The following is a 22,466-nucleotide window of genomic DNA, read 5'->3' as shown; positions in this document are numbered from 1 at the left end:
CTCTGAACCTCTTCCTGAAGTACTCCTCCTTCTGTGGGTCGGTGAACCCTCTGACCTCTGTCACCATGTCAACACACTTAGGAGGGATCTGATTGGCTGCTGCAGGTCGTGTGGTGATCCAGAGGCGAGCAGAGGGAAGCAGGTTCCCCCTGATCAGGTTTGTCAGCAGCACATCCACTGAGGTGGACTCTGTAACATCACTCAGGATCTGATTGTTGTGGAAGTCCAGAGGAAGTCGACACTCATCCAGACCGTCCAAGATGAACACAACCTGGAACTCTTCAAACCTGCAGATTCCTGCTTCTTTGGTTTCAGTAAAGAAGTGATGAACAAGTTCCACCAAGCTGAACTTTTTCTCTTTCAGCACATTCAGCTCTCTGAAAGTCAATGGAAATGTGAACTGTATGTCCTGGTTGGCTTTGTCTTCAGCCCAGTCCAGAGTGAACTTCTGTGTTAAGACTGTTTTCCCAATGCCAGCCACTCCCTTTGTCATCACTGTTCTGATTGGTTCCTCTCTTCCAGGTGAGCCTTTAAAGATGTCTTCTTGTCTGATGGTTGTTTCTGTTCTGTTTAGTTTCCTGGATGCTGTTTCAATCTGTCTGACCTCATGTTCATCATTGACCTCTCCAGTCCCTCCCTCTGTGATGTAGAGCTCTGTGTAGATCTGGTTCAGAAGGGTTGGGTTTCCTGCTTTAGCAATCCCCTCAAACACACACTGGAACTTCTTCTTCAGATTAGATTTAAGTTCACGCTGACAAACTGCAGCTGAAGTTCCTGAATGAAACCACAAAAACATGATCAATATAACTTCTAATGAAAACACAGTTTGACAGTTTCATGACCCTAAATGATTCACATTTCAACATATTAACACTCCACATCTTCAGCTCTCAGTAAACATCTCATTTGTCCATGATGTTAAATGTTTAGAGAAATCCTCTTACTGCTCTGCAGACAGTCAGCCAGCTCCTCCTGCTTCATTCTCCTCAGGAAGTTCAGTGTGATCTTCACAAATGCCTCTCTGCTGATCCTCCTCTGCTCTTCATCCTCACCAACCAACACCTCCTCGTCTTCCTTCTGACTCTCTGAGCATTGTGGGTAATCTGGACTCAGAACCTTCTGAATCTTCTTCAGCTCGTTCCATGTTCATTCAGTAACTCTTGTTACTGAATGAACATTCAGTTCCATTCAGTTCCATGTTGGACAGACTGACAATCCACTGGTCTAAAAAGTGCAGCATGGAGATTATTGGGAACACAACAGATGGAAAAGTAGTAGTTGGACATGTACAGACCAGAAATATGGAGTCCAGCTGTGTTGGATGCTGCTGGGCAGACTGACCACTGGGAACCTCTGAGCTCTCCTGGTCCACTCTGTGGAGGAATCATCAGGAATGAGCTCACAGTATGTCTGTCCACACAGAGACACACACAAGGTCCTGGTAATAAAACTGATTCAAATTATTTTCCCTGACACTGATGTTTGGAATGTTGAGTCATTTTTTTTCTGTTCAGCTTCAATAACTTTCAGTTTACTCTGTGGCATTTCCTGCAATTCCTAAGCTTTGCTAAATGTCTTCTTTATTGCTTATTTCATTAGAAGTTAATTTCTAAGACTTTGGTGCAGTTGATTTGCAGTGTCAATTTAAATTTGAGAAACCATTGGGCCTTGTGATAGTTCATCTGTAATTTTAACATTAATTCTAAACACACAATTTGAACCATGCTGTGATGAAAAACTGTAAAGAAACAACCTGATAAACAGACAAAAGATATGTTCTGCATATACAGTAAATAAGGTAACGTAGAGAACAATAAATACGCTTTTTGTGGATTCTGGCTCTCTGGGGTTTTGTCCATTAAGAAGTACTTGACAAGTAGCCAGCTCAGTGTGACCAGTGTTAGCACTGGTTAAGTTGTTAGCATCTGTTAGCATCAGGAAAACCACTGGTTGCCACCCAAACAGTCTTCAGACAACAACAGAGGATCCAACAGTCAGAGAGAGGAGAGAAACTATGAAGCAGAGGTCACAGTTCAGAACTGGTTCAACTGCTCAGTTTCCAGATAGAACAACAGAAATGATCAAAAACACGTTGAATCAAACTTCTCTGGAGAAACAACTGTTGAAACATCAGTCACTGACACTGTCATGTTATTTACAGCTCACCTGGGAACAGCAGAGGGTTGTTGTCCTTTAAAATCAATTGGGCGATCAACTGACCAGTCACTCTTCATAGATAAACAGCTGAGTTCAGGTCCAGGTCCTGCAGAGTCTGGTCTCTGCTGCTTTAGTCTGCAACACAACACACACACAGAGCTTTTAGTGTTAATAATGATGGAGCAGTGATTGTTGGTGCTGAACTCTGACATGGAGAAGAGTCATGGACAGTTAGAGATCCTCATCTCACCTCTGAGCTTTGGTCTGGCTCTCATGGTCCCCACACAGAGTGGTTTTAGAGGGAGGGACTCCCTCCTCTCTGTCCTCACACTGATCCATGCTGCTGAATCCACATCCACATCAGCTCACACACACTTTCTACCTTCATGTGGAGAGGAAACACAAATCATTGATGTGCAGTGAAAACTGAAATCCTCCTTTCCATCATTTCTCCTGGACAAAGATCAGCTGCTCCTCCACTGATTGGCTCTTCTTTCCTCTTTCATATCAGTGTCACTTGAATGCAGTCAGACAGCAGAGGGAGGCAGAGGAAGCTGCCATCAGCTGCTCTACTTCTACTATCAGTCCACTAGATGGAGGCATGAAGCTGCAGCCCAGCACACACAGGATGATGGACCAACATTTACACTCACTGACACACAGAAGGACTGAGATCCACTGATTTGATCAGACACAATCTCTCTCTCTTCAGAAAATGACTTGATCCAACAAACTACATCCGATTATTTCGCAACAACTGAACTGAAGTTAGTTCAGCTCAAATTGAACTACATCAGGAGCTCTCTTTCACTCTGCTAGTGAAGTGAAAATATCATAGAAAAGGCAGCTGGTGAAATCAATTCAGCTGTGTGGGTTCAGAGGTTTGTGGATTATAACCTACTTAGTACTTATGTGTTTAATAACGTGCCAGATTAATTACTAATTAAGACTATAACATGTCCAATAACCTAATACAATGAAAGATAGTTTTTAATAGTTTAACGTCAGGTTTGTGTAAATCAGGTCCTGTCTTTATGGTTTGTCTGATAGTTTTACGTTGAGCTGTGACTATTATGTGTATTATATGTTGTAACATCGTAGAGTGCAGGTTAAGACCGTGTTAGATTTCCTTAGTTAACCATTATTGTTCATCAGATCCACTCAAAGTAATGTCTTTCACTGTAGTGCTTGTTTTTCCTTTACAGATTCTATTATTGTAAGATTCCCAACCTGTTACTACTGTCTGTTTAGGTGCTGCCAGTGATATTTAATGGTGTAATTAGATTTGTACGTATAACTCTGTTTAGTAGACATGTTGTTTCTGCATTTTATTATTCATGTTCTATCACACACAACAATACCAATACCAACCATGTCAGATTATGAATCAACACCTGGAAAAGTGAACCTGACTCCCGTGTTCTGAGAGACAACCCACAGAGACAGACACACCACCCTAACCAGGTGCCAGCTGTTCTTCACACCATCAGTTTCTTACAGCAGTTGCACAACTGAGGAAAAACTATTAATGCTACACTAAGGAAATACTCAGTAATGTTCAAAGTACAAGTACTGCACTCTAAGTAGGACGTAAAAAGAAGCTAAAATGAAAATGAACATTAAAATGATGTTTCCACGTTTGGACATCTGGAAACAAACTAAATTAGAATGAGACAAGAAGAGTATTTCTAAACAGCAGTATAGCTATTTTAACAGTAATCATCACAGAAGTACTCAAAGTACTTTTGGAGGGTCCTGCACTTTTTCTATGAGTCATAATATCATTTGAAATATTATATATATAATATATGAAATTCTGAATAAATCTGTGGCCTCAAATACTCCTCCTGAAGAATGGATCCTGTCATTGTATTGATTAGATCATGTTACATATTAATATGGAAGTAGTGCTTTTATCTGTAGTTGAGGTGGAGCCAGTTTTAAATGTTTTTAATGTAAAACGGGATCATATTTCACCAACTGATTCTTTGATTTTTATTAGAAATCTTCATCTGTAAAGTAACTATCAGTAGAATCAGTGTAGAGCAGTACAAATACACACCTCCACAAAGTATGAAGTACACTACTGGAGTAAATGTACACTGCTAAAAAAAAACAAAGAAACACTTTTTAATCAGAGTTTAGGATTAACTCCGTTAAATTTCTTGGGTATTGATCTGGTCAATTACATCCCCCTCTGCTTTGATGTAGCAGGGGGGAGGTGTAATTAGTTTCAGCTTCTGCTTTATTGTTAATGAAATTAACAAAACAAAGTGTATTAGAGGGGCAACAATGACATGCACCAAAAACAGGATTGGGTCAGCACTGCAGTCAGGCTAACAAAGAGTCATAGCTCTATCCAGCCTAGTATCCCCTTAACTCTCAGCAGCAATGATTTCATGAATTTTTTTACAAATAAAATCATAACTCCCTGCACACGCCACGAATGGTCGCGTATGGATATAACAGCTCTAGATTGATTCGTCAGACCACACTCTTACTTAAATTGTTTTTTCCCCATAGATCAACATGTTCTTAGACCCCTGACAAGACTGCTCAAAGATGTTTGAGCAGCACATCCATATAACATAACATCAATCTATCTTTACAAATAGGCTACGTACCACAGGCTTTTAAGGTTGCTGTAGTCAAGCCCCTACTCAAAAAGCCTAGTCTGGACTCTGGGGGTTTTAGTGAATTATATACCAATATCCAATCTGCCCTTTATCTCTAAAATTCTTAAAAAGGTAGTTTCTAAACAATTATATGACCACCTGCGTAGCAATAACTTGTATGAAGATTTCCAGTCAGGATTTGGAGTACATCATAGTACAGAAACAGCACTGGTAAAGGTCACTAATGATCTTCTATTAGCATCAGACAATGGTCTACTCTCTATACTCGTCATGTTAGATCTTAGTGCTGCATTCGACACTATAGATCACAACATTTTATTACACAGACTGGAACATATCATTGGGATCAAAGGAACAGCACTAGAGTGGTTTAAATCGTATCTATCAGATAGATTTCAGTTTGTACACGTTAATGATGAGTCTTCGATGCACAGCAAATAATTCCACAGGGTTCTGTGCTTGGACAGATTCTTTTTACTCTATATATGTCCCCTTTAGGCAATATTATTAAGAAAACACTATAAATTGCCATGCAGATGATACTCAGATGTATTTATCTATAAAACAAGAAGACACTAATCAATTAGTCAAACTTCAAGCATCTTTAAAAGACATGAAGGCCTGGATGTCCTCCAATTTCCTTCTCCTAAATCCAGACAAGACAGAGGTTATACTGTTTGGGCCTAAAAATCTCAGAGACACTATGTCTAATCACGTTCTCACCATTGATGACTTAGTACTAGCCTCAAGTAACTCTGTAAGAAATGTCAGAGTTAGTTTGGCCCAATAACTCCTTAAAACAGGAGCAGGAAATGTGATAATGATCTGGATCAAGGTTCTACAGAGGTTTAGTTTGACTTACAGGACTTCCTGGTCCAATAAGTCATCTTCTTTACACAGACTGAACCTGAGAAGAAACTGGATCATATCAAATCATCAACAACATTATCAACTAACCTGTTAATCCATGTATGAAGAACAGGACCCAGGTCTACAAGTATCAACATGATATTTTATATCAGTTCATCAGTTTCTGTTTAACTGGGTCAGATTTAGACTGTTACACTCCCACCCAGGACTCTAACAGAACACACAACTCAGACTCAGGTGTGTGAGAAGAAAAGACATAGTTCAAAGTTATAAAAGGTATATAGGACATATTGACTGGATGTTTGCTGCACTAGAGTCAAAAGAGCTGGAGCTGACAGTGAGAAGAGTTACTGAATGAAACTGAATTGAAAGAGACGAGAGAAAAAAAAAAAGAAAAAAAAACCCAGACGGACGTTTTATCAATTAAGAGGATTATCCAGGTGAGTTAGCTTCAAACTAGCTGGTTAGCACAGGTAACTTTATTGTAGGAGAGTTAAAGTGTGTGTTTTGTTACCTCGAATCAATTTCAGAGTAAAACCAGTCAGGAGATGAGAATTGTTGTGTTAGAGGAAATGTTTTTATTGTTTAAATAAACTCATTAGCCGCTAAGTTCTGCTGGCTAATTGAGGCCTACAAGCTAAGTGACTGCTACATGTTTAAGATAACATCGCTTTTATGTGTCAGAATTGTTACATGTGATGTAAAAATAGTTAGAGTAGATGCGTTTGTTGGGAATTTGGTAAAGAAAAGGAAACGTGACCACTGTGTTTTACGTATATTTTATTGTAGTATTGTATTTTATTTAAAGGTTATTGGACTCTGTGATAATTGTTCTGCACACTTGTGTGCAGGCTGGGTTATTTTATTTTATTTTATTTTTTATTTTTTTTGAGGGACAATTCTTCTGCTGTCCTGGAGCTGAAGTCTTCTCATCAGGACTCCAAGGTCATTATTCCAAGACAGTGGTAGGAATCAGATTAGAGGAGACTCACTCTCATCATTCAGCAAGGAACATAAGAAAAGAACAATAAGAACTGAATATTTGGGTTGACTTGACAAGAATTGTATTTATTTATGTTGTGTTGATTATTTTCTTATCATTTTGTTGAACATCTGATTTTTAGTTAGTGATCTAAAGGAAGTTTTTGTTTGTTTTGTCACCTTTGTTATTTATGTTACATCTTATAAATACATTCCTTTTGCCATTTATAAGTGTATGTGTGGATTCGTAGTGGGATGGAGGTCTTTTCACTCTCTGTGTAGAGTTGCTGCTGTCAGTCTCCTTACTGAACCTAGAGATTAATGAACAGAGAACCTTGAATCTGAGTAACTGAGCAGAACTGAATCACACTGTGGCTAAAACTCAGTATAAAACACAGAACAGATACCTTGGATACTCATCCAGGTTCAGAAGTGTAGATTTCAGATAGCCAGAGTAGGGCATAAGCCTACTAGGGGCTACATGTTCATATGTTTGTGTAGGTACAACTCTATCTCCTGAAAATTAAGTTCCTATTTCATTTATAATGTTTTTAGTGACCCCCAGGTTTCTGGCTGACTTAGTAGGGACAATCACCGCCAATCCAATGTTAATGCTGATGTTGTGTTGAGTTGAAGGTCTGGCAGAGAAGACTAGAAGTTCAGTTTTGTGAATGTTAAGTTGAAGGTGTCTTTTTCTCATCCAGGCAGAGATGCGAGACGAGACAGTTGAGTCATCCGGTGGAAAAGACAGGAAGAGCTGTGTGTCATCTTCATAGCAGTGATAAGAAAAGCCATGAGAATGGATAACAGAGCCTAGAGAAGAAGTATAGATTGAAAAAAGAAAAGGACCGAGGACTGAGCCCTGCGGTACACCGGTGGAGAAGTTATGAGATTGGGAAACACGCCCCTGCCAGGATACCTTGAAGGTCCGTTCAGACAAGTATGACCGAAGCCGGGCTAGGGCTGATCCAGAGATGCCCAAGTCTGAGAGTGCAGTCATGAGAATCTGATGGTTCACAGTGTCAAAGGCTGCAGATAGATCTAATAGAATAAGGACAGAAAAGTTACCTGCAGCTTTAGCCACCTGTAGGGATTCCACAACAGTCAGAAGTGCTGTTTCTGTGGAGTGACCACTCTTAAAGCCAGACTGATTGACATCGAGGAGATTGTTCCGGCAAAGAAAGTCGGAAAGTTGGTTGAAGGCTGCACATTCCAGAGTCTTGGCCAGGAATGAAAGAAAAGAGACCGGTCTGTAGTTCTCCACAAGGGAGGGATCCAGAGAAGGCTGCCTCAACAGTGGAGTAATCTCTTTTTGGTCATTCATTCTTCCAGCACGTGGTCTGAGCTGTTCCATCATGTTGGAATGACTTCATGATATGAACTTGGGTCTTTGTGCTTTAAACAACACTGTTCACAAAGTTCACTGAGACCAGAATCTAACTTTAAGAACATTTTAATGTTTGTAAGGGAGCAGTAGTTACAATCACAATGAGCTTTGGAATACAAGTGCTGCTGCTCAGAGAGTCCGTCTCCCACAGGCCTTTAATATCAGTACAGAACATTTAAAGACAAAGATACATGAACATTTCTCCACTAACATATGTTTCATTGAACGGTGGTATGTTCCTAGGGAGTATGTGGGGGTGAAGCACATTCAGGGCAGGTTCCACAGTTCATCTGTTTCCAACAGTTAGTTAAGACTCCTGACATGATCTTTTTATGGTGACACAGGAACACAGCAGCTGCATTGTATAATGTATAACAACCACATTTTCTATCATTTCCCTCCTGTTTATTTACAATCAAGAGTTTATAATAAAACATCATCAACAAAGATATAAAACATATAATTATTTAATTAGATGGAAGAACTGGATATAAAACAAATAAATGTATAAATTAGGATGATCTGTGTTTCTTTGTAACTACGTCAGTCCCACACCACTTCTCTCCACTTTCAGTGTGGACATCATTGTTCATTACACATCAGACCCCCAGGTAGCATCAAACAGGCTGAAGATACAGAGTTGGTCCCATCATAGTTGTTTTCTGTCTGTAGAACAAGCTCATAGACACAGTTAGTTTTGTTCAGTGCTGTTTCAATCAGTCTTTGCATGAGCTCCCTGAGACATGGGATGCAGCAGCATCCACACACCACAAGTAAAGATACCAAATAAGAAGCAATAAGCCCACTCTATCTGCCAAACCAGTCCTGAATCCACTTAGTCAGCGGATCATCAACTCCAGAATTTTCATCTAATTCACTAGAGAGTGCAGTTAGTCCCTCAAGAGCTCTTGTTATTGAGATGTTGTAGCAACTGAGCCAGTGCCTACGGCATCAACAGCAGATCCCTGACAGTCAGTTTGGGGTTTGGGTCTTCGTTTTTTTGTGTCCACACAGCCACCGTACATCTGACCTGAGAACTGTTTGGTTTACAAACCAATTACAGGGGAGATCTACTGAGGTGATGTTAATTGTTTCATTACATGATGCTATGTTACCTGTGTCTCTTCCTTTGCTTTCTCTAAAGAAACAGGTGTAAATAGCAGAGTAATATTCTGCTGCTGGAGAAACTGAGAAATTTGCTGGTGGGCTTAAGACAAAGACAGCTTTACAAGTCTAGTTCTGTGGAACTGCAGAGGTTGTGAATAATGAAAACACACATTTTAGAACCTCCAGGTCACTGGCAGGGGTCAGTCTGAAGGGGGAGGTGACCAAGAATGGTTTTGATGCTGTACAAGCAACACAATTGGAAACATTAGCTTCTTAAGCTGTATGCTATGGAACAAACATTAACCTAGGAAGCATATGTCTCCATCTCTCTGCATTCTACCATCACTGACCCTTTTTTGTATCTTTTGTCTCCCACTTTTGTCTTACCACCTTCTTCATAATATGTTGTTTTTCAGTACTATTGGTCTGTTTTCTTGGAGTTATATTTTTTTTAATATGGACATAATAATCAACAAAGTCGCAAAAGTTAGTATCAACAATGTTACCTTTAAGCCACCCCAAGGCGGACTCTTAAATGGATGCCAACATCTGTTTTTCATGTTGGTAGAGTGCCCTGAGATCTGTCCCTAAAATTCCAGAAGTATTGTTGGTTCCCTCACTGCTTTGAGACGAGTACCCCCTATTGGAATGCACTTCAGATAGTAAGGTGCAGCACTGTGATATTAGATAGATTACAATAGATAGATAGATAACGATATTAGATAGATTAGTTGAAAATCACATGGAATTAAAAGATCTGCCATGTAGGAAAAAAGAAATCAAAGGCTATTGAAATAATGAAGGTGGAAAAGATAAAAGCATGAACAATAGTTTATTTTCAAATGTCTGAATCATATTTTTCAGTTTTCAGATCAATTTTCAAACATTCAGCTCCTAGTTTCAGTGTTGTCAGAAGCAATACTGTCTCATCTCATAGAAATATAGAAACACATGAGCACAATCCAAACTAAAGTCAGATCATCAAACTACAGTTAGTCCATGGGACAGGTTCTGTTAGGTAGATATCTAGAACTTTACTTACTAACAACCACACATTCATGTTTCTGATGGTTCACTCTCAGAGCTTCTTTAACACCAACACAAAAACTCTTCTTCCACTTGGACACTTTGGATTTTGCTCCAAATGTTCAACTGAAACTTTTCCATCATAGAGACCAAGAAAAAGTTGAAGTGAATAAAGCTCAATTTGAGCTCAGTGTGTTGGTTCAATACAGCAGCCTGAAGGAACACACTGATGTCCTGCTGCAGGATACTAACACATGCTTTTATTCTGAAAGGTCCAACTTCAGCTTCTGGTCCAGCAGCTGCAGGAGTCATTGTTTGATCAAGTCAGACACACAGATGTGTTTCCAGATGTGTGTGGATGCTGTAGATGAACCAGCAGCACTTACAGATACAGTCCACAACAACAGTGAGTCCACTCCTGGTCAGTATCACTAAAATGTCAAGTCACTTTAAATCGTCCCCATTTCAGGAGATCTGAGTTTAGTTGGACTAATTTAACTCCAAATAAAGATGATTGGAGAACAAAAGTCAGGAAACTTTCCTTCATGAAATCCATGGATGTGTTTGACTTGAATCTTTGGTCGTGTTGGGTCATTTGTGCTGACGTCACTATGAACAGCAGCACTGATGTCTAATAATGTCAGTGGATCAAAAAGAGAAAGACACAAAAGACAGAACAAGACTTCAGAACAAGTCCTCAACATCTGGATCGTGGAATAATCGGAGCTTCATCTTTAAAGGACTGGAAGATGAACAAGTTTACAAGGAATCATTTAGAACTGGTTCAAGAAGAAACTGATTGAATCCATGAATCTGAAAACGTGTGTGTGAGTGAAAGAGACAGACATGTAGAGACTGAACTATCTGTTCAACAGAGACAACGTTTCTCTGACAGGACGACACTCTCAGTACTACACTGAACACAGAGACAGTGAGGAACCAGAAGACCAGAACCTAAACCCATGATAAAGAGGTTCCGTGAATGTGGTGTTGAAAGTGTGGAGGTGGATCAGTTTGTCAAAGGAGACTCTGAAGAAGGACAGAGTCCCAGCAGGACAGTCCACATACACTGATACTCTGTGAGAGACGGAGGAGGAGATGGATGTTTGTCTGTTATTGTGACAGACAGAGTAACCACCATCAGAGCAGATCAGACTCCAGGACTGATCGTTCCATCCAAACACAAAGTCTTCACTGTTTCCTCTTCTTCTGATTCCTCTGTAACTCACTGATATATCAACCCCTCCTCTCCACTCGACCTCCCAGTAACAGCGACCAGTCAGAACATTACTACACAGCAGCTGAGGACACTGGTCAAATCTGTCTGGATGATCAGGATATGACTGATCCTCCTTCATACGTTTCACCTTCCTGTTGTCGTCAGACAGTCGTAGTTTTCTGTTCACTGTGTTTGTGTCGATGGTGAGTTGACAGAAATCTGATGGAGAGAACAAGACACAATCCAGCTGCAGTTATTAATCTATCATCAGTTTGATGAGGACTCATGACATCAGGGATTTGAATGAGTGATGTGACAGTTTGAAGATGGTTGAATGTTGCTGCTTTGTTTTCATCAGACTCATTAAAAACACACTTACACTTCCTCAGACCTGGTCTCAACCATCGGACTCCACCAGGCTCCACCCTGAAAGGAGGAGGGGGGTCAGAGCAGCACATTCTCTTTCAGCATGCACACATGGACATTACATGGCTCTCATACACACAGTGTGTTCTGGTTCTGTTCTAATGGAGGCTTGTATGTAGGGATGGAAAGATTTCAATTCTCTAGTTCACAGCAGTTTTGGTGTCAGACACCTGCTTTCAGTCTCACTCTGTCACCAGACAAACTAATGTGACACCACACGAAGCAGGAAACTGGAGAGCAAAGTCCAAGAGGCTCAACTCCACATACATGGACTCTGTGTGTGTGTTTTCCTCTCTCTAATGTCTTTGGACTGATCTCAGCTGTGATTCACACGTTGTCCTGTGTTCAGAGGAAGTCTAGTTCACCTCCAGTTACTGGATATTGATCATTACACACAGACTTTGTGGCTTCATCTGATTTGGTGTCAGATTTGTTGGAGCAGCCAGAGACAGAAAGTGAAAACAGGAGTTTGAGGAGAAAAACATTCAATCACAAACTAATTCTTCAACTGGGAACAACAAGGAGTTTTTCCTCTTTGACAGATTGTAATGATGAAATGAACATGTTCTAGTTCTGATTTACTGTCTCCTATATAAGACACAAGATCTCATCATGACAAGATCAGGATCTTAGGAAGGTGAAGATGCTTCAATCATCACTATTTGAGGAGACAGAGACATGATGCTGTGACCTGGTTCAATTCTCTGATATTCATCCATTGTCATTCTGTGGATATAAACACTTCCTATAAGGTGGATGAATTTCCTGCTCAGTTCACAGAATCTAATGTAACACCTGATTTCATCATGAGGAGATTTGTTCCCAAAGTCAGAATGAGACACTGAAGTCAGAATTACAGGAGCTCCCCTCTTTTCTTTGCTAAATGTAAAGTGCTTCAGTGAAGATTTGTCATCAGCTGAGAGGAAATGTTTCCAGCGCAAAACTACTTTCTGTTGCAGTGTTCATCAACACGACTCCACAGTGAGACATAAACTGATGCTGACACATGTTTCTTCCTTTCATGGCAAAGAGGGGCGTTTGTTATCTAAACAGTGTCTTAATCATTAACATCCCTACTTCCTCCTCCATCAGACATTGTCTGTGGCTGCAGCAGGCCTCTCCATACCTGAGAGTGTCCAGTCTCCAGTGTGGATCATCCAGTCCAGCAGACAGCAGCTTCACTCCTGAGTCTCCTGGATGATTGTAGCTCAGGTCCAGCTCTCTCAGATAGGAGGGGTTGGAGCTCAGAGCTGAGGCCAGAGAAGCACAGCCTTGCTCTGTGATCAGACAGCCTGACAGTCTGCAGACACACAAAACAACACACAGGAGACTTGGTGCTGGGTTTTTTTGTACAGACCAACATCACATACTGCTATTAGTATTTTACGCAAAATTAGTTACATACAGTGAAAAGGAAGTAAGTGAATTATTTCCAATTTCAAACCCTAACCCTTTTTTACTTCAGTTGTTCATGAAATTTAATCTGATCTTTACCAAAGTCACAAATATAAACAAACACAATATTTCTAAGTTGACAAAAAGTCCTGATCTTTCATGTCTTTATTGAACACAACTATTAAACATACAGAGTGATGGATGAAAAAGTAACTGAAACACTGAGGTCACACAACATCAACTATAGTCATGTGTTGGTAAACCTGGAATAAATGAAATAAAGAATGGAGGTGTAGTTTAGAGGTACATGTTTTGTCAATAAAAACATAAAGATCTTCAATGTCTTTATTATGTTTATTTCATGGAGTTAGAAACATTATGAATAAAAAAAAAATTGTGGTTGTTGTTGTGAAAATCAGGGCACATACGATGACTAATTTATGCACAAAATAAAATATTTTTTGCCATTATACCTTTAATAACAACATTAATAAAAAAAGGAAAAATCATGACTTCTCTGAGTTTAGAAAAACAGCTGCATAAAAATGTACTCAAGATAATTAATAATAACCTGAGAATTTCCAGTTTACAGTGTGGATTCACCAGTCCAGCAGACAGAAGCTTCACTCCTGAATCCTGCAGGTTGTTGTTACTCAGGTCCAGTTCTCTCAGACTAGAGGACTGGGAACTGAGAACTGATGACAGAGCTTCACAGCTTCTCTCTGAGAGATTACAGCCACTCAGTCTGAAATACAGTGATGTATAACATGACAAAATTTTTGTTAAAAAAATAGTGAAGTTAGTTGTAATACAAAAAAACAATAATTTATTTTGTGTTGTTGAAATACAGTAGCTGTGGATTTAAGGATGAATAAATTCCACTATCTTTACACTTACACAACTTTCTTGGAGACTTTGACGACTCCCAGAACAAACAGAAGATCCTTCTCTGAAAAGTTTGATGAGTATTTAAATGGATCAAACACGTCCAGTTCTTTTCCTGATGACACCAACATGAAGAGCAGAGCTGACCACTGAGCAGGAGAGAGTTTATATGTGGAGATACTTCCTGAGTCCAGGTACAGTTGGATCTCCTCCACTAAGGAACGATCATTCAGTTCATTCAGACAGTGGAACAAGTTGATGCTTTTCTCTGCTGAGGGAGTCTCTTTGATCTTCTTCTTGATGTACTGGACTGTTTCCTGATTGGTCTGTGATCGACTTCCTGTCTTTGTCTGCAGACCTCGTAAGAGAGTCTGATTGGTCTCCAGCGAAAGACCGAGAAGAAAACGGAGAAACAAGTCCAGGTATCCATTTGGACTCTGTACGGCCTTGTCCACAGCACTCTGGTGGAGAAGTTTTAGTTCAGGACTAAACAGATTGGACCTCAGAGAAGGTGGCTGTTGTTCAGACAGCAGATTGACTCCAGATTTGATGAAGGTCAGATGGACATGAAGAGCAGCCAGAAACTCCTGAACACTCAGATGGACGAAGCAGAACACCTTGTCCTGGTACAGTCCTCCTCTTTAAAGATCTGTGTGAACACTCCTGAGTACACTGAGGCTGCTCTGATATCGATGCCACACTCTGTCAGGTCGGATTCATAGAAGATCAGGTTTCCTTTCTGTAGCTGCTCAAAAGCCAGTTTTCCCAGAGACTTGATCACCTTCCTGCTCTCTGGACTCTAGTGTGAATCTGTCTCAGCTCTTCCATGATACTTGATGTTCTTCACTTTGGACTGAACCACCAGGAAGTGGATGTACATCTCAGTCAGGGTCTTGGGCAGCTCTCCTCCCTCTCTGGTTTTCAACACATCCTCCAGAACTGTAGCAGTGATCCAGCAGAAGACTGGGATGTGACACATGATGTGGAGGCTTCGTGATGTCTTGATGTGGGAGATGATTCTTCTGGCCTGCTCCTCATCTCTGAACCTCTTCCTGAAGTACTCCTCTTTCTGTGGGTCAGTGAACCCTCTGACCTCTGTCACCATGTCAACACACTGAGGAGGGATCTGATTGGCTGCTGCAGGTCGTGTGGTTATCCAGAGGCGAGCAGAGGGAAGCAGGTTCCCCCTGATCAGGTTTGTCAGCAGCACATCCACTGAGGTGCACTCTGTCACATCAGTGAGGACCTGATTGTTGTGGAAGTCCAGAGGAAGTCGACACTCATCCAGACCGTCCAAGATGAACACAACCTGGAACTCTTCAAACCTGCAGATTCCTGCTTCTTTGGTTTCAGTAAAGAAGTGATGAACAAGTTCCACCAAGCTGAACTTTTTCTCTTTCAGCACATTCAGCTCTCTGAAAGTCAATGGAAATGTCAACTGTATGTCCTGGTTGGCTTTGTCTTCAGCCCAGTCCACAGTGAACTTCTGTGTTAGGACTGTTTTCCCAATGCCAGCCACTCCCTTTGTCATCACTGTTCTGATTGGTTCCTCTCTTCCAGGTGAGCCTTTAAAGATGTCTTCTTGTCTGATGGTTGTTTCTGGTCTGTCTGGTTTCCTGGATGCTGTTTCAATGTGTCTGACCTCATGATCCTCATAGACCTCTCCTGTCCCTCCCTCTGTGATGTAGAGCTCTGTATAGATCTGGTTCAGAAGGGTTGGGTTTCCTCCTTTAGCAATCCCCTCAAACACACACTGGAACTTCTTCTTCAGATTAGATTTAAGTTCACTCTGACAAACTGCAGCAGGAGTTCCTGAATGAAACCACAAAAACATGATCAATATAATTTCTAATGAAAACACAGTTTGACAGTTTCATGACCCTAAATGATTCACATTTCAACATATTAACACTCCACATCTTCAGCTCTCAGTAAATGTCTCATTTGTCCATGATGTTAAATGTTTAGAGAAATCCTCTTACTGCTCTGCAGACAGTCAGCCAGCTCCTCCTGCTTCATTCTCCTCAGGAAGTTCAGTGTGATCTTCAGAAATGCCTCTCTGCTGCTCCTCCTCTGCTCTTCATCCTCACCATCCAACACCTTCTCATCCTCCCTCTGACTCTCTAAGCATTGTGGGTAATCTGGACTCAGAACCTTGTGGATCTTCTTCAGTTCATTTTTCACAAAAGTGACAATGTTCTCCTCCAGCAGCTGGAACAGAAACTATATGAATCACACAATCCAACTCAAATCATGGAGCCAAACATCAGATCCATGTTGGACAGACTGACAATCCACTGGTCTAAAAAGTGCAGCATGGAAATTATTGGGAACACAACAGATGGAAAAGTAGTAGTTGGACATGTACAGACCAGAAATATGGAGTCCAGCTGTGTTGGATGCTGCTGGGCAGACTGACCACTGGGAACCTCTGAGCTCTCCTGGTCCACTCTGTGGAGGAATCATCAAGAATGAGCTCACAGTATGTCTGTCCACACAGAGACACACACAAGGTAAAGGTCCATGAAGAGAGATTTGATGCGAACAGTGAATCAGAGACTCCCTGTAGTGGTGAAGCTTTACTGTCACCAGTCACTTTGGTTTAGTCTCAGCAGCTCTGAACAACAGATATCTCTGCCTCCCTCACTGGGCAGCTCCCAGTCTGAATATGTTGAACTGTGTGAGTATGAGGCAGAGTGCTGCTGCTCACACAATTCACTTTGACTAATTCACATTTGAACAACTTCATTCATTCATTAGTTGGTGGATCCTAAATGAATCTTCAAACGTCAGCTCTGGTACTGACACTGGGGACAAACAGTCCTCTACACTGACTTCAACAACATTACAACTAAAGTCTTCCAACAGGAAATGAAGAAGTCAAGATTCTTTAAGACATTTGTACCAAAATCTTCATTTGGAGAACTTCAATCAATAAGATTTGATCAGAGTTCAACATTTGTGGTGTTCAGCTGCTTCCTTTGACGTCTGCCTGCAAGTCAGCACTTCATTAGAAGAGGAGCAGCCCCCTGAGACCCTCTACAGGATCAGTGTTTTAGCTACTGGCTGGATGGAGATTTGATCCATGATCAGAGTGTTTGATGGAAGAATAGTGAAGAAAGCTTCTCCTTCAAATCAACAGTTCAAACAGAAATCAACTTACTCACATCAGAAATATCCAGAAATCCAAAGAACACAACAATTTATCATCAGAGAAAGTTTACATCATATTGTTCAGACTGATTTTAAACTCACAACTTACTCTGTGTCTGATGAAGGTTGCTTCTTAAAATTAACAGGCTGAAACATTGACCGGTCACTCTTGAAGGACACACAGCTGGGTTCAGGTCCTGGTCCAGGAGATTCTGGTCTTTGATGGGACCTGATAGAAAAACAACTTTGGTGACGCTCACATATTCAGTCAAAGTCCATCCATCCATCCATCCATTTTCTTCCGCTTATCCGGGGCCGGGTCGCGGGGGGAGCAGCTTAAGCAGAGATGCCCAGACTTCCCTCTCCCTAGACACCTCCTCCAGCTCTTCCGGGGGGACACCGAGGCGTTCCCAGGCCAGCCGAGAGACATAGTCCCTCCAACGTGTCCTGGGTCTTCCCCGGGGCCTCCTCCCGGTGGGACAGGACCGAAAAACCTCCCCTACGAGGCGTCCCGGGGGCATCCGAAACAGATGCCCAAGCCACCTCAACTGGCCCCTCTCGATGCAGAGGAGCAGCGGCTCTACTCCGAGCTCCTCCCGGGTGACTGAGCTCCTCACCCTATCTCTAAGGGTGCGCCCAGCCACTCTGCGGAGGACACTCATTTCGGCCGCTTGTATCCGCGACCTTGTCCTTTCGGTCATGACCCAAAGCTCATGACCATAGGTGAGGGTAGGAACGTAGACTGACCGGTAAATCGAGAGCTTTGCCTTTCGGCTCAGCTCCTTTTTCACCACGACGGACCGGTACACCGACCGCATTACTGCTGCCGATGCACCAATCCGTCTGTCATTCTCACGCTCCCTATTTCCCTCACTCGTGAACAAGACCCCAAGATACTTAAACTCCTCCACTTGAGGGAGGATCTCCCCCCCAACCTGGAGGGTGCAAGCCACCTTTTTCCGGTTGAGAACCATGGCCTCGGACTTGGAGGTGCTGATTCTCATCCCAGCCCCTTCACACTCGGCTGCAAACCGCCCCAGTGCCTGCTGGAGGTCCCGGTCTGATGAGGCCAACAGGACAACATCATCTGCAAAAAGCAGAGATGAAATCCTGTGATTCCCAAACCGGATTCCCTCCGACCCCTGGCTGCGCCTAGAAATCCTGTCCATAAAGGTAATGAACAGGATCGGTGACAAAGGGCAGCCCTGTCGGAGTCCAACATGCACCGGGAACAAGTCTGACTTACTACCGGCAATGCGAACCAAGCTCCTACTCCGGTCATACAAGGACCGAATGGCCCTTAACAAAGGGTCCCGAATCCCGTATTCCCGGAGTACCCCCCACAGGATGCCACGAGGGACACGGTCAAACGCCTTCTCCAAGTCTACAAAACACATGTAGACTGGATGGGCGAACTCCCATGAACCCTCGAGCACCCTAGCAAGAGTATGGAGCTGGTCCAGTGTTCCACGGCCAGGACGAAAACCGCATTGTTCCTCCTGGATCCGAGGTTCGACTAGCGGCCTAACTCTCCTCTCCAGCACTCTGGAATAGACTTTCCCAGGGAGGCTGAGGAGTGTGATCCCCCTATAGTTGGAACACACCCTCCGGTCCCCCTTTTTAAAAAGAGGAACCACCACCCCGGTCTGCCAGTCCAGAGGTACTGTCCCCGATCTCCACGCGATGCTGCAAAGGCGTGTCAACCAAGACAGCCCTACAACATCCAGAGACTTAAGGTACTCGGGGCGAATTTCATCCACCCCTGGTGCCTTGCCACCGAGGAGCTTACTGACTACCTCGGTGACTTCGACCAGGGAAATGGACGAATCAACCTCCGAGTCCCCAGCCTCTGCTTCCTCAACAGAAGGCGTGACGACGGGGTTGAGGAGATCCTCAAAGTATTCCTTCCACCGTCCTACAACGTCCCCAGTCGAAGTCAGCAACTCCCCACCTCCACTGTAAACAGTGTTGGCAGGAAACTGCTTTCCCCTTCTGAGGCGCCGGACGGTTTGCCAGAATTTCCTAGAGGCAGACCGATAGTCCTCCTCCATGGCCTCGCCGAACTTTTCCCAGGTCCGAGTTTTTGCCTCTGCGAACGCGCGGGCTGCGGCACGTTTGGCCTGCCGATACCCATCAGCTGCATCAGGAGTCCCACAGGCCAACCAGGCCTGATAAGACTCCTTCTTCAGCTTGATGGCTTCCCTTACTTCCGGTGTCCACCCCTCCCTGAACAGTCAAAGTTTCCTTCATAAATTAAAAATAGAATCAGAAGAATAGTAAAAATGTCCTGATGAAATATTCAATTCTAGATGAGACTTGGAGACAGAATCAGTCCGATGGTCTCAGTCATCTCACCTCTGAGCTTTGGTCTGGCTCTCATGGTCCCCACACAGAGTGGTGTTAGAGGGAGGGACTCCCTCCTCTCTGTCCTCACACTGATCCATGCTGCTGAATCCACATCCACATCAGCTCACATACACTTTCTACCTTCATGTGGAGAGGAAACACAAATCATTGATGTGCAGTGAAAACTGAAATCCTCCTTTCCATCATTTCTCCTGGACAAAGATCAGCTGCTCCTCCACTGATTGGCTCTTCTTTCCTCTTTCATATCAGTGTCACTTGAATGCAGTCAGACAGCAGTGGGAGGCAGAGGAAGCTGCCATCAGCTGCTCTACTTCTACTATCAGTCCACTAGATGCCCAAACTTACATGTTTGCAGAAGGGTTGGGGGTGGGGGGGTTCATTTATTTGAGTCTTGAAAAGAAACACACATGAAAATCTTCTTTGGGAAACCACAGCAGCAACAACTACAGTGCAGCAGCAGAGATGATTTTCCTTGTACAAACCTGGAACTCAGGCCCTTAGTTCAGTAACAACATGAAATCCCACATTCAAGTTCCCACATGTGTGAAACGCAGCATGACGACGTTCAGTAAGAGACGTGAGCTCAAAAACGTGTTTCTTCTTTACTGAACACAAACAGTGAAGTGATGTGAAAGAAGAACTTTGAAAGTAACTGCAGTTTTTATTATATCAAGGGTTAAATTGAGATTTGTGAGGAGGTGGGGGGTCACACTGCTGATACTGGATCAATTCTCTTTTTAATTTATTGAAACACTAAATCAGTCTTTGTGACCAAGTGTTTGTCGTTGTCAAATTCTTTTTATTCTATAATACCTAAACATTATTAAACCCCATGAGTCCTGTAGTGAGGATCTACAGACAGAGAAAGTAGGAGCTGTTCTCCAGTGGCTGTCCGGTTTCCAGATTTACCAGTGACCACGTTAACTGGTGACCAACTTCCGAATGCGTCGCCTGTTGCTGTTGGAAACAGGAAGAGAGCTCGTTATCTGTCCTTGTCGATGCCGAGTTGATTGTTTCTCGTTGTTTTATTAAACCTAATTCGTAGCTAAAGAGTATTTCGACAAGAACTAGTCCGAGGCAGCTTGAACGTTCCTTGTTCTGTTTTACTGGAGAGTCTGAAATCAGAGGATCCTCAGTGAACTGAGGAAATCTCTTCATGACTTTGGTCTGTGATCACTCAAACATCAAACCTGTGCGTTTCGACTTTGGGGCAATGTTTACGTGAATAAATAAATGCTAACTACACAAATATTCTGTCACACAGAGCGGTGAAATATTCAAGAAGAGTTCCTGATTACAACAGACCTCACAACAACAACAACAACAACAAACAACAAGGAAACTACGAACAACGTTTAAGATTTATTTATTGTATTTCCTGGACATGACTCGTTAATGTAGTGACCAGCAGACCAACCCTGAGGGAGAAACACTGTCAGTGTTGAACAGAGACATTATTAGAAGCTGAAGTTGTGAATCCACAGACACGGTGGTCACAAGTTGATGTGTCTGCTGCTGCTGTTCAGAGAGACGTGTGTCTGATGCTGTGGAGGTTGAACATGGACAAACAGACAACAAGTGCTGAACATCTGCTGGATCAGTGGTTTTCACCTCTGACCCTGAACTTTTTCCTACAATAAGAAGCGGGTTCGAATCCCGAACAAACCATTGTTTTTTAATTTATGTTATTGTGATGAAGTGCGACAGAATATTTATGTAGTTAGCATTTAATCACGTAAACATTGCTCCAAAGACGAAAAGCACAGGTTTGATGTTTGAGTGAACACAGACCAAAGTCACGAAGAGATTTCCTCAGTTCACTGAGGATCCTCTGATTTCAGACTCTCCAGTAAAACAGTACAAGAAACGTTCAAGCTGCCTCGGACTAGTTCTTGTCGAAATACTCTTTAGCTACGAGTTAGGTTTAATAAAACAACGAGAAACAATCAAATCGGCATTAACAAGGACAGATAACGAGCTGAGGATCTACTGACAGAGAAAGTCGGAGCTGTTCTCCAGCGGCTGTCCGGCCGAGCTCAGACCGCATTTAGTGGCTCAGACAGCGGGAGAGCAGCGGCTCATCTCCGCCTCCTCCACAGGCTGATGGAGGCAGGAAAAGCTGCCTTCAGTCCTCAGTAAGTGGAGCTCCACAGTAACAACGACTCTGTGTTCAACTAGAGACCATCCACTAACTCTAGGTCCATTAAAGACGGTTTGAAACGACACATTTGACTGAAATGTTCCAGGAAGTGAAACTAAAGGTCTGTTGAGATGAAGTTCGTCTGAAAACCAGACGGACACTTTCTAACTTTTCTAGCAGCATTGAAGCTGCTGTTTGTGCTGGAGTTTGCAGATACTCACCTCTAGTGATGAGCAGAGAAGATTCAGAGTTTCTAGTTTTACTGGTGGAAACGAATCCAAACTTTCCGACTCTTCCGTCTCGAACCACGAGGCTCGATCGTGGAACTGTTCCGGAAACAAGAAGCTGCAGTGAGGACATCAAGCTGCTGTTTGTGCTGACAGCAACAAATCCTCACATCCTGTGAGGTCGGATACAGAATCAATCAAATCTATTTGATGCTCCGTTTCCACAAACTTTGGTTTGTTGGTAAAAAGCTTCAGGAGATGATGAGTTTGTGGTTTCAGCGTCATATGACTCCAATATTTCACAATAAGGTTCAAACCCTAATGAAACGCAGTCATCATGTCTGTTTTCTAATGGAACTCTAAATGTCAGTGAAGGACAGGGAAGCCTTCAGGTTTGTTACTAGATTGAACAGATGAAGATGATGGAGTGGGAATATTCCTGATATTCATGTCGAGGTTTGTGTGGTTCTGGAAAAGGAACCAATGAGCT

At 42.5% G+C, this 22,466-nt stretch overlaps 1 protein-coding gene across 1 annotated transcript in view; it reads right to left on the bottom strand.

Moving 5' to 3' along the window:
• The window catches only part of LOC113155588 (NACHT, LRR and PYD domains-containing protein 12-like), a 246,698-nt gene extending 224,631 nt beyond the window's left edge, over positions 1-22,067 (bottom strand). Inside the window, exons 1-3 of the mRNA XM_033326635.1 lie at positions 21,971-22,067; positions 2,408-2,539; positions 2,167-2,292 (exon numbers count right to left, since the gene is read on the bottom strand). Coding sequence (XP_033182526.1) covers positions 2,167-2,292; positions 2,408-2,496 — 215 coding nt within the window. The 5' untranslated portion in view covers positions 2,497-2,539; positions 21,971-22,067. The remainder of the gene's footprint in view (positions 1-2,166; positions 2,293-2,407; positions 2,540-21,970) is intronic.
• Between the last annotated feature and the right edge of the window lie 399 nt (positions 22,068-22,466).

Source organism: Anabas testudineus, chromosome 18 (genome assembly GCF_900324465.2).
Source record: "Anabas testudineus chromosome 18, fAnaTes1.2, whole genome shotgun sequence".
Lineage (NCBI taxonomy): Eukaryota > Metazoa > Chordata > Actinopteri > Anabantiformes > Anabantidae > Anabas > Anabas testudineus.
Note: the sequence above shows the minus strand (reverse complement) of the source record. Positions and strands in the feature narration are given on the sequence as shown.